We start from the raw sequence: 11,272 nt of genomic DNA, 5'->3' as shown, positions 1-11,272 counted from the left end.
TACCCACACAAATCCCCGAAGATGTTCATTACAGTATTGCTTAGAATGGTTAAAAATTGGAGCCAATCTATATGTCTAAATTAGCCAGGAACTAATTAACGAAAGGATACCCATAAAAGTGGATTCTGGGAGACCATTAAAATGAATGAGTTAGATCGTTATGTTACTGACATGTAAAGATGTCCATAACATTAATTAAGGGTTGAAAGGAAGCGTAAAGGCACAACCACTACCATGATCGTATTTGCGTAGAACTATATAGGTACAGCTTTATATATGTCACAACATTCTCCCAAGGTATATGTCTAAACCTTAACAGTAGTAGGTTCTGGGAAATAGGCGCATATATTTCTGTACTGTTTGAATTTCTGTTAGAATCACTTTGTTTGTAATATGCTGTAATCACAGTCGAGGAGAAAGGACGTTTTAAAAACTCTGATCTGGGCAATTCCCTAGTGGTCCGGTGGTTAAGACACTGTGCTTCCATTGCAGCGGGCATGGATTCAACATGCAGTCAAAAAAAAAAAAAAAAAATGAAACCCACTCCACCCCTTGGCGGTAACCTTGGACCATTTACTTGACCTCCCAGAGCGTCTGTTTCCTCATCTGTAGGATGAGAGGGGAATTCTTGCTTCACAAGTGTGTGGTGAGGATGAAGTGAGATGAAGCACGCCCCCAGCACATATGGGTCCTCAACTTGGTCCCCTCGCCCCTCGGGCTTGGCCCTGAGACGCCAGTGGCCCAAACCTTCCCTCTCCTCTCCTGGGATTCCTGTACCTGCAGCCCAGGTCTGCCCAGCGCCAGGCACAGCGCCCCAGCCACCTGGCGATGAGGGCCCGTGGGATCTGGGGACATGGTGAAGCCAGGGCCACCAGGGCCATCTGGGCAGCAGGGAGAAGGACACATACACACACACACACACCCCTCCTGCCTTACCAGACAAAATGCCAGAAAGGGGGCCTCAATCCATCCCCTCAGAGGCCTGGGGTCTCAGCCTCCCACCCAAGCAGGGAAGGCATCTTTCCCCAGACAACCCGTACACACACAGCCAACAATCCTCCGAAGCTGCTAGCCTTCCAGGGGCCCCAGGGAGCTGTCTGCCCCGCCTTCTGCTGCGGGCGCCCCCGCTCCTGCTCCCTCCCGCTCCCGGGAGCACGAGCGGACGTTCTTCCCGCAGAGCCAGGCTGCTCCTCCAGAATGGCTGGGGGCGGGTGGCGGACGGGGTGGGGCCTGGTGGCTTTTCTGGGTCAGCAGGAAGCCGAACGATGCCCCAGCAGCCCCCTACAGACAGCAAAGGGGCAGTGGCACTAAACGGTACGTGGCACTCCACGGAGCAGGGCAGTTGGAGAAAATGTCAGACAAAGCCGGGGGAAGCTTCAGCCAAAGGGGAGGTTTGTTATTAAAAGTGTTTATTCGATGCCAGGAAAGTCTCCAGAAAGCACAGCACTGACAGAAGCTCGTGACAAAGCATGTGTGGAGAAAGGGGCGTGTGTGTGTGTGTGTGTGTGTGTGTGTGTGAGAGAGAGACACACACACACACACACATACACACACAGAGACAGAGAGAGAGAGGGAGAAAGATAGGGGTGGTGGGGAGAGACATGCTCCGATTTGTGTTTTGGATGGATTGTTCTAATAGGGCAGAAAAAAGCAGAGCCAGAGAGAACAAAGTCCAGGAGACCAGCTAATAATTCAGGTGCTAATAATTCAGACTCATTCTCTTGCCTTTGTTTAGAAGTCTTATGGTGGCTGGTGGGATGTGGGGTGAGAGAGAAAGAGAGGACACAAAGATGACACCCAGGTGATCCTTGAGAGGGCCTGTCCCCTTCTCCAGCCCATTAACCCTGCTGCTTGCCCGTAGCCAGCGGGGGTACAAGGACAGGGGGTTTCTTGAAGGGTCAGAACATTGTGTCTCCTCCAACACCCCAACCTGGAGAAGAACTGGCACAGTGGATCGGGGACCAGGCGCTAGAGTCAGGGTCCAGGTTCAAATCCCAACCCGACCCGTGTGACGCTGAGCAAGTTGCTTGACCACACTGTGCCCCAGTTTCCCCATCTGTAAACCAGGAATAACCAAAGACCCTACCTCACAGAATGCTTGTGAGGGTTAAAAACCATCATGTGGGACTTCCCTGGTGGCACAGTGGTTAAGAATCCACCTGCCAATGCAGGGAACACGGGTTCGAGCCCTGGTCTGGGAAGATCCCACATGCTGCGGAGCAACTAAGCCCGTGCGCCACAACTACTGAGCCTGCACTCTAGAGCCCGCGGGCCACAACTACTGAGTCCACATGCCACAACTACTGAAGCCCGCGTGCCTAGAGCCCGTGTTCCACAACAAGAGAAGCCACTGCAATGAGAAGCCCGTGCACCGCAACGAAGTGTAGCCCGCGCTCGCCGCAACTAGAGAAAGCCCGTGCGGAGCAATGAAGACCCAACGCGGCAAAAAAAGAAAAAAAAAAAATCATGTGTATAAAAAATGCATAGTGAAGCACCTGGCACACAGTAAGCACCCACTAAAGGTGAGCTCTTCCTATTGTAACTAGGCAAATGGTAGACAATGTACATAGTTATAAAATGAACATTTGTTATTAAAATCAACCTGAAGACTAATCAAGGAGTGAGTTTGAGGGAATTCCCTGGTGGTCCAGTGGTTAGGACTTGGCACTCTCACTGCCGGGGACCCGGGGTTCGATCCCTGGTCAGGGAACTAAGATCCCGCAAGTTGCGTGGCATGCAAAAAAAAAAAAAAAAAAAAAAAGGATGAGTGATTTTGAGCTTGATTTCACGTACAGTGAGTTTGAAATTAAAGAACAGAAGTTCAGAGCAAGATCCCCAGCCCTTTGAACAGGTGGGAAAGAGATTCCCAAAGGTCAGGATGGCTCAAGGTTGTGCCAGGGCTGGGCCCGGGCTGCACAGCTTGTCAGAAGAGTGGACTTGGTCAGGCCCAGCAGGTTTCTCAGGGGCCTGTCCTCACAGGCCTCTGAGTTCAGTCGGCAGCTTCTCCCCAAGGGCCGGCTTATACTGTCTTCACAGGCTCAGGCTTCTCCCTGGGGGGACTGGGAGGTGGTCTGTAACGGAGAAGAGCCGGGTCTCTGGAGGCGTTCGTGCGCCCATCAGTGGAGGAGACGAGTCGGGGGTCCCTGGGGAGCACCTCACTTGCCAAAGTCCTCTCCCCTCCCCAGTGAGTCTCCCATCCACCTCGGCTGCTGCCGCAGCCCCGCTGACTCTGGGAAAACCAGGCTGGGAAGCAGTGGAACATTGGACCTAGGGTGACAATGAGAGGAAAGAGTAAGAGGGACACAGACCCACGATGGGGCAGGAAGGGCTCTATATCAGCGTCCGAATATCTCCTTTTCTTACCCCATTAATTGTACGCAAACAGGATGGGCTATGTGATTTGTGGGGCCCATTAAAAAAATGAACAATGTGGGTCCCCTTGGTCAAAAACTAAGAATTTCAAGGGAATTCCCTTGTGGTTCAGTGGTTAGGACTCTGGGCTTTCGCTGCCGAGGGCCAGGGTTCGATCCCTGGTCATGGAACTAAGATCCCACAAACCACGTGGCACAGCCAAAAGAAAAAAAAAATTAAGAATTTCAAGACAGCGACAGCAGAACATTAAACAAAGCACGAGGCTCTTCTGAACATGTGACCTTGTGGGACTGCACAGGTGACAACCTGTGAACCTGGCCCTGAGCACAAAACTCTGAGTGCGTGTCCAAGTGTGTGTTTTCTGGGGAAAGGGCTCTTAACTGTCAAGGTCATGACCTGACAAGGTCAGTGTGACTGAGGTTAAGTAAGGGTCCCTGCTTCTCGCCACCACCTCCTTTCTCCACTCGGACAGGCAGGGGCTCCAAGAGTGAGATGTACGGGCAGACCTTGGGGTAGGGCAGGCCATGGTGGCCCTGGGGACAGAGAGAAGTGGACGCATGAGAGATGGCATTTAGGACTTGCTGATGGACTGGACGTGGGTGGGAGGAAAAGAAAGGCATGACGGCTGACTCCCAGGCTTGTGGCTCAAGCAACTAGACCAACCAACGGCAGTGATGTTCATGGAGATGGGGACCAGCTGGCAGAAGATCGGGTGCTGTGTTTTGCTTTGTTGGGTAGCAAAGGGAATTAAGAATCCCATTCTAGCCATGAAAAGGCATCGAGGGGACAGATAATAGAGCTCAGAAGGGAGATTAGAGTGAGATACATTTGGAGTCACTGGCATAGAAATGGCATTTAATCCCGTTGGGATGGATGAGGTATCCTCGCTGTTCAGTGAGGGTAGAGCTCTGATACTTGGGCACATTATTTAACTGCACTGACACTCTGAATTCCCATTTGTAAAATGAAGATAAGAATAATATCTTCTTCGTAGGACTTCCGTAAATGAGCTTGTGAATGTTTCGCACGGGCTCTGGTACCTATTAAACACTCAATGAATATCAGCCATTATTATTACTATTACTACTGTTATCATGTCTTTCTCCTTCCTTTTACAAATATCTGTGGAGCCTCCATTGTGTGTCAGGCCTTGCTATGGATGCTTTGGAGACATCAATTATCAAGCATGTCAGGAGTAATAAGTGCTATGGCAAAAGAAAACGTAGAGCAGAGTCAGAGCGGGGAAGAGATTACAGCATTAAGGAGGGTGGTTGTCACTGAAAAAGTGACATTTGAGCAGAACCCTTCGAGGTGAGGCATGTGTGGGGAGAAGGGTTCCAGGCAGAGGGAACAGCCAGTGCAAAGACCCTAAGGAGGGTAATGGGAGGTGAGGTCCTAGAGATAATGGGTAGGGGGGCCTTTGTAAAGAAACTCTTCACGGCAGAGGTGACTGGTCCTCTAACGGGGCAAAAATAGGTCTCCCACACAATAAGGCAGAAGGTTCTCTGACATGGCAGAGACAGCAAGATTTCCAACATGGTAGAGGGAGAAGAGCTCCAACATGGCAGCCTCCCTAGGCTTTGGGCAGGCCCTGAGGCTCCTGTTTCCAGCCCCCCACCTCTTAGAGGGGCCTCACCTGGCAGAATAGGCTCACTAGCAGGGCCTCTCCTCCTCTTGGCTATGGCGTGTCTTCTGGCAAAACTTGGCGGGGCCTTTGCTCCAGGGCTCCCAATCAAAGCAAACATCTGAGGCATTTTCCTCTGAATCTGTGGAGGGACAAGACAAGACCTCTTCGGTGGTCACATCCTAGCTCCTATTTTCGATGCTAAAGGAGCCCCCTGCCGGGCCCAGGCATCCCCTGAAGCCTTATCTGAGGCCAGGGGGCCAAGGCAGAATCCTGGCAGATGAGACAGCCCCAAGACCTCAGGAAGACTTTGGGGCCTTGAATGATGACCAGGGACCAAGAAAGAAGGTTGGCCCATGACACATCCACCTTCTAGAAGAGGAAGGACCCTAGGGGTGAGCAAATGACCTACCTGTATTGAGCATGGTCCAGGAGGGGACTGAGGAGACACAAGCCCACCCACCCACCTGTTCATCCATCCGTCCACCAGTTCATTCATTAACAAATGTCTGAGTATATGTGTCCAATGGTGTCCCGTACAGCACTGTTTTATGGTGAAACACACACATGCGCACACACACACTAAAATACCCTGGAAACCGTGTGTGTGTTCATCATGAGAGGTCTGGGTGATGAAGTGTGGCACACTCATGTGTGGCATGTCATGAGGCTTTTTAAAACACCCGCATTAGATCTGTATTGTTTAACTTGCTGGATGTCTATGGTATATTACAAGAAAGTTGCAGAGAAGTATATGGTAGAATCCCTTTTTTAAAAAAAAGAACGCCCCCTTCCCCACCCCAAAGCCCCCCACCAGGGATCAAACCCAGGACCCAGTGGTGAAAGCACCAAATCCTAACCACTAGACCACCAGGAAACTCCCTCGGCCTTTTCTTGGTCTGAAACCTGAGGGGCTGTCTTCAACCTCCTCTACTTCTCTGTAACCAGTGAAACAACTTGAGTATACTCAGAAAAATAAGAATCTCCCCCTTCCCCCTCTTTTCTCACCTTGCCTTCCTGAGATATGCCGTGTTAGCAAGCTCAGGTACCCATCTAATAACACGTGTAGGTTTTCCTGCCGCTGGGAGGTGGCAGCGCTGGACGCAAAAGCAGGTCCCGGCCCCACAGTCCCGTGCGGTTCCATGGGGGCCCTTGTCCAAAGGCAGGGAATTCGGAGGCTTCATCGTCCCTTCCTATGTCAGGCTGGGGACCAGCATCGCCCTCCCTGGCCGGCTTCTCCAGGGCTCAGCTGCCAACCATCTTTTCTTGCCTCTGCACCCATCTCACCAGGCAGCTCCCTCCTCCTCCCCGCTTGCTCCAGCCTCCACTTGGAAAAACTCATTGGCATCCTCACATCCTCATGGGCCACGTGGCACTTGCTGCTCAACCTTCTGCCTTCTGGGCTCTGAAACCGCCCTGCTGAGCCAGGCCAGGTGGGGGTGGGGAGAGGGGAATCAGAGCTCCTCTTGACGGCTGTTCATACTGGATTCCAGGCCAGACTGATTCCAATCAAGAGATCCACGGCAGAATAGAAAACCCCAGGCCAGGGTGTCCCGAGCCCCAGCCCCACAAACCCTGGCAGGTCCAGACCCTGGGTTTGAGCCAATTCTCAGCACAAAGACAGAACACAGTAATACTGAGATTTCCAAGAAGACGGGGACCCTGAGGGAGGGCTGCTTGCCTCACTTCAAGGACAGTTTCTTTTCAATGCAAAATCAACAAAAGGACCTGTTTCAAACCGCTGGTGAGATGTCAGTGGGTAAACAGCCTCTCAGGAGAAAGTCTGAGAGGGGGGTCGGACAGGGCAGGTTGTGGATGGCTTAGAGATGGGTCTCCAAGGAGAACGAATTGCTGGAGGAGATTCGTGCCTTGGACCTCAGGGAAGGTGTCCCACCTTCCGGAAAAGCCATCCAAAGCCACGCCTACACTTCCTCCTACCTTGATAAAACCGACACTGCCTGGATTATTTCTCAGCTTCCAAGCACCTGCTATGTGCCGTGTGTGTACAGGTACCCTGCCCCTGACATGCATCTCTCCACAGCCCCAAAGGGTAGGGACCGTTATTATCTCCATTTTGTAGGTGAGAAAACTGGGGCTCAGAGAGGATTTGCCCCAAGTCACACAGCTGGTAGGTGTCAGGGCCCAGGTGAGACACTGGACAGTCGGCACTCTTAAGGGTGTGGCCTTGGACAGGTAACTTCTCTCCAAACCTCAGTTTCCTCACTTGTACGATAAGGATTATTTCACAGGGTTAGTCTGAGGATTAAATGAAATAAGGTACACCAAGTGTTTAGCACAAGGCCTAGCACAGTGTTCAAAAAAGCTATTGTTATGAACGATTAAGGGGCAAAGCTGAAACCCGGCCCACATCCCCTAGACTCTGGAGAAACGGGATTTTATAGCCACTGCAGGCAAGGGCTCTGCCTCCTACCCAACACTGGCCCTCAGGGAGGGCTGTCGTCCACCCTGGGAACAGAAGGAGAACACACTTTAAACAAACATTTTCTGGAAGCTCTCGCCAGGAACGCCTAACAATTGCACAATTGCCAGCCCCTACATGTGAGATCATGGGGCAAGTGGGGGGTGAACTGCTCAGCTTGTCTGAGGACCATCTGAGCAGAGCTGGCAGCACACTCAGTGCCCTCCCTGCCCAGGTGGTCAAAGGTCATGGGGCTGCTGAGCAGGAGGTGGGAGGTCAAGCAGTGCCCAGGAAGAGGGCCCTAGGTGACGGGACTGCCGGGGGAAACGGGACACCTGAGGAGCAGAGTGTCATTCCTGCCACATGGCCAGGCTGTCCCCCGTCCCCACCGGCCCACCGCTTCCAGCCTCTCTCAGGCCCGCTTCACCCTGCCTCCCACTCCTCTGGGTGGCATGCTGAGTTCAGGACAGATGTCGGTCAGCTTCTGTGATCCTGTGTCCCACAGAAACCCAGATCCTCCCTGATGTGTGGTCTGGGCAGGAAACTGTGTGAGTGGTCTCTGGGCACCTGCTAAATGCTGAAGGCTGCTGTACCCATCGAACTGGTTGTTGACTGCAAAAGCACAGGGCTGAGGGCCGAGAGGGGCTGAAAGCCAGCCCATGCTCTGCTCACCGAGCCTTGTGCCCTGGCTGCATTCACAGGAAGGGACACCTTTTACTAACTCATCTGCCCAGAGGGGCCACCTCTTTCTGATTTGTACCAAAGACCTTATGTGCTAGCTATGGCCCTGAAGGGGCACCTTTTTGTGTGTGTATTTATTTATTTGTTTATTTATTTATTATAAAGATTCAATTCCTTCTAAATTAATGATTGGTCACAAAAACAGAAAGCATTTACTGCCATGCTGAAACATACATTTTACATTTGACACCATATTTCACACAAAAATTATAGTTCCATTATTCTGTGTATATATATATATATAGTTTACATACACATTTTGATAATAATAGCTTCTATTACCGGTGGTACATGAGTACTGCTTCTTCAGAAATAATATGAATTTTGTATACACGATAACCAATTCCAAGTACATTTCTGCTCCAAGTTTATTTTACCACAAATATATTTATATTCTAGCGCAAAAGTAATAAATTGTTTTATCTTCTATCTAGAATATCTTAACTAAATTCGCAGTCACATTCACAATAATTTCATATGTACCAAAGACCTTATATGCTAGCAGTGGCCCTGAAGGGACAGATGTGCACACATACATATTGTTTTCCAAACTCAGGATTCACTCTGGGACTCTAAGTTAGGAAATGCTAAACTACCAAGTCAATGCTTTCTCTTGCAGGTGACTGCTTGTCAACTCGGAGCCAGCAGGAAACCCCTCTGCCTGAAGGACAACCCTCTCTCGGCAGTTGTTTTGGGACTCCCACCCTATCCCACGTCCTGCCCAGCCTCCAGGATTAGGGCCCGACCTGGGCAGCTCACCCTGGCTGAGTAAGAAGTGTAGCCAGACGATCAGCAAGAACAACAGCAAAGCCACGGGCAGACAGAGCCAGAACACCAGGAAAGAAAACGTCAGCTCGTTCACCAGCGGCACCAGAGGGTACTTCATGGTGTGTGTGTGGCTAGGCCAGGCCGGCCTGGGCTGGGCTGGCAGGGATGCCCTGAGGACCTGGTGGGCCGAGCCACGCTCCGCTCTCAGCCCAATTGTGACTGAACGGGTGGCGTAATAAGGAAACCACAAGGTCCTTCAGGCAGCTGAAGAGAGAGCTGTTTTGGACGAGTGGGCAGAAGCAGGGGTAGTGAGACAATCTGACTGAGAACAAAAGCCCAGGCTTCCAGGCCTGGGTTTGAATCCTCATAAGATGCTGTGGGTTCACGTGACACCTCCCCGACCCTCTTGCAGAATGGAAATAATCCTTACCTCACCAAGCTGCTAAAAGTTAGAAAAGTGGATACAAATTGCCCCCAGGTGGGTGTTCATATATCTGAGGTCACATATTCCTTCTGGAGACAGCAAGGCCCTTAGTAAATGACTGTTACTTAATCTGGAAGCTTCTGCATCTCTCCTTATTAGGGTTTTCAGTGAAGAGCTTCTAAGACTTTAACCTTGTTCCTTTATCTCCCAAGTGGGCAAGACACCCCCAAATGCGGAGCTTCTCTCTCCCCCTCGCCTCTGTCATTCCTTCATTATGGAGTAGTCAGTAAATCTCCACGTCAGGTCCCACGACAGGAAGGAGGCGCTGGACCTCCCAGGGCCTGAGAGCCCCTAAGCTGGAGGGAGACTCTGGCCAGGCTGGGAGCCTGGTGGGTGTGGGAAGTCCACATGAAGAGCGGCTGCTGCTTGTGGAGGGCAGGAAGGCAGAAGCGTGGTATTCTCCAGCTGGCCCACCTGCCTCAGCCACTACCAGCAGAGGGGCGGAGGGGGCTGGATGGTACTTATGAGACATGCCGATTGGCATGCTCACCTTGCTCTGCTGAGTCAGAACCTCCAGGGGGTGAGGCTCGGACTCCACACATCAATGGGCAACCAGTCTGAGGTCGACTTGCTTTTGAGACCACGGCATCTCGTGGAGCATAGGTTGGAAAGTCAGGCAGACCCCATTCCAGGCTGGGGGAGCAGCTGTAGGAAGTGGGTGGTAGACCTAGGGGAGACATGGAGTGGAAGGACCCCCTTAGAGGAAGACACTGGCCCAGGGAGAAGGGTAAGAGGGGTCCAGCCACAGTAAAAATGGGGGCGGGGACAGCTGGGGTTTGCAGGGCCAGTGTGTTTAAAGGGAGTCTTAGCCCAGCTGTGGAATGACCTGAGTTCCCAGCAGAGGAGGGTCAGGGCAGATGGTATTAGAATGTGCATCCATGAAACACGGTAGCCTGGCAAGCTGTGCCACTCAGGGCCCAGGGGCCAAGACCAAGAGCTGGGTGGTCTGGGTTGGGGTGATTTCTTGGCACTGTTGTTTGTTCGTTTTTGGCTGTGCCAGTCGTAAATGTGGCCCACAGGATCTTTAGTTGCAGCATGCGAACTCTTTGTTGGGGCATGCAGGATCCATTTCCCTGACCAGGGATCGAACCTGAGCCCATGCATTGGGAGCACGGAGTCTTAGCCACTGGACCACCAGGGAAGTCCCTTGGCACTGGGTTCTGAAGGGGCTGGGGTCAGAAAGAGCTGAGCAGCACAGCTGAGAAAGGCTCAAACACACATATCCTTGCCAGACCCCAAAACAGGGCCAGAGTGCAGTCAGCCCAGGGCTATGCCCCCCTGGCCACCAGAACCCAGCAGCAGGTGCTGTAGTGAGGAGGCAAGCAGGCGTGGACACACACCTGCAGGGGAGGCAACTCGCAGCCCTGGCTTCCAGTTGCAGTTTGGGGGGTCACACATTGTCACGTGGAGTCAGTGCCAGGCTGGAGGGGTGGCTCTTGGCAGAGTCATGCACCACAGCTGTTTGCTCAAGTGGTACCACCCCCCCCCCCACGTGTGACCTAGGCATTAGGTGTTAATCTGGCCCCATGGAACCTTCTGCAGCCAAGACCCTACTCAAAGGGCCAGTGGGCAGCGGGAGGACCTCCCCCTGCATCTCTGCTTTCCTGACTGGCCAGCCCTGGCAGAGCTCAGATCTTCTGCAGGCAGGGAGCTCAGCTGGCATTTCTGTTCCCAGGACACAGAGCGCCAGCCAGCCACTCAGCAATTGCTAGCCTCTGTAAGGTGGGTCTCTGCTGGCAATGCTTTAGTTACACAAGCTCCTTCCAGCCTAGAAGGCCAAATAATTTTCTTTTTAAATTTATCAAATTTTGAGTATTTCATGATACTCTACAAAAGCAGGGTGAAAACCTACTGATCTAAATTA

At 52.0% G+C, this 11,272-nt stretch overlaps 1 protein-coding gene and 1 non-coding gene across 2 annotated transcripts; one reads left to right on the top strand and one right to left on the bottom strand.

Moving 5' to 3' along the window:
• The first annotated feature begins 2,636 nt into the window (after nucleotides 1-2,636).
• TRNAE-CUC (transfer RNA glutamic acid (anticodon CUC)) lies at nucleotides 2,637-2,710 on the top strand. Its single transcript has one exon. It is a non-coding gene; the product is annotated as a tRNA-Glu (tRNA).
• A 2,315-nt stretch (nucleotides 2,711-5,025) lies between these two features.
• On the bottom strand, nucleotides 5,026-11,041 carry ADIG (adipogenin). Its single transcript, XM_007193127.2, has 2 exons — nucleotides 8,916-11,041; nucleotides 5,026-5,138 (listed from the first exon to the last, which is right to left on the bottom strand). The coding sequence occupies exons 1-2, from the start codon at nucleotides 9,040-9,042 to the stop codon at nucleotides 5,026-5,028; spliced, it is 240 nt and encodes a 79-aa protein (XP_007193189.2). The 5' UTR covers nucleotides 9,043-11,041.
• Nucleotides 11,042-11,272: the final 231 nt, after the last annotated feature.

Source organism: Balaenoptera acutorostrata, chromosome 15 (assembly GCF_949987535.1).
Source record: "Balaenoptera acutorostrata chromosome 15, mBalAcu1.1, whole genome shotgun sequence".
In the NCBI taxonomy this organism is placed as follows: domain Eukaryota; kingdom Metazoa; phylum Chordata; class Mammalia; order Artiodactyla; family Balaenopteridae; genus Balaenoptera; species Balaenoptera acutorostrata.
This window is presented reverse-complemented; position numbering and strand designations above follow the sequence as displayed.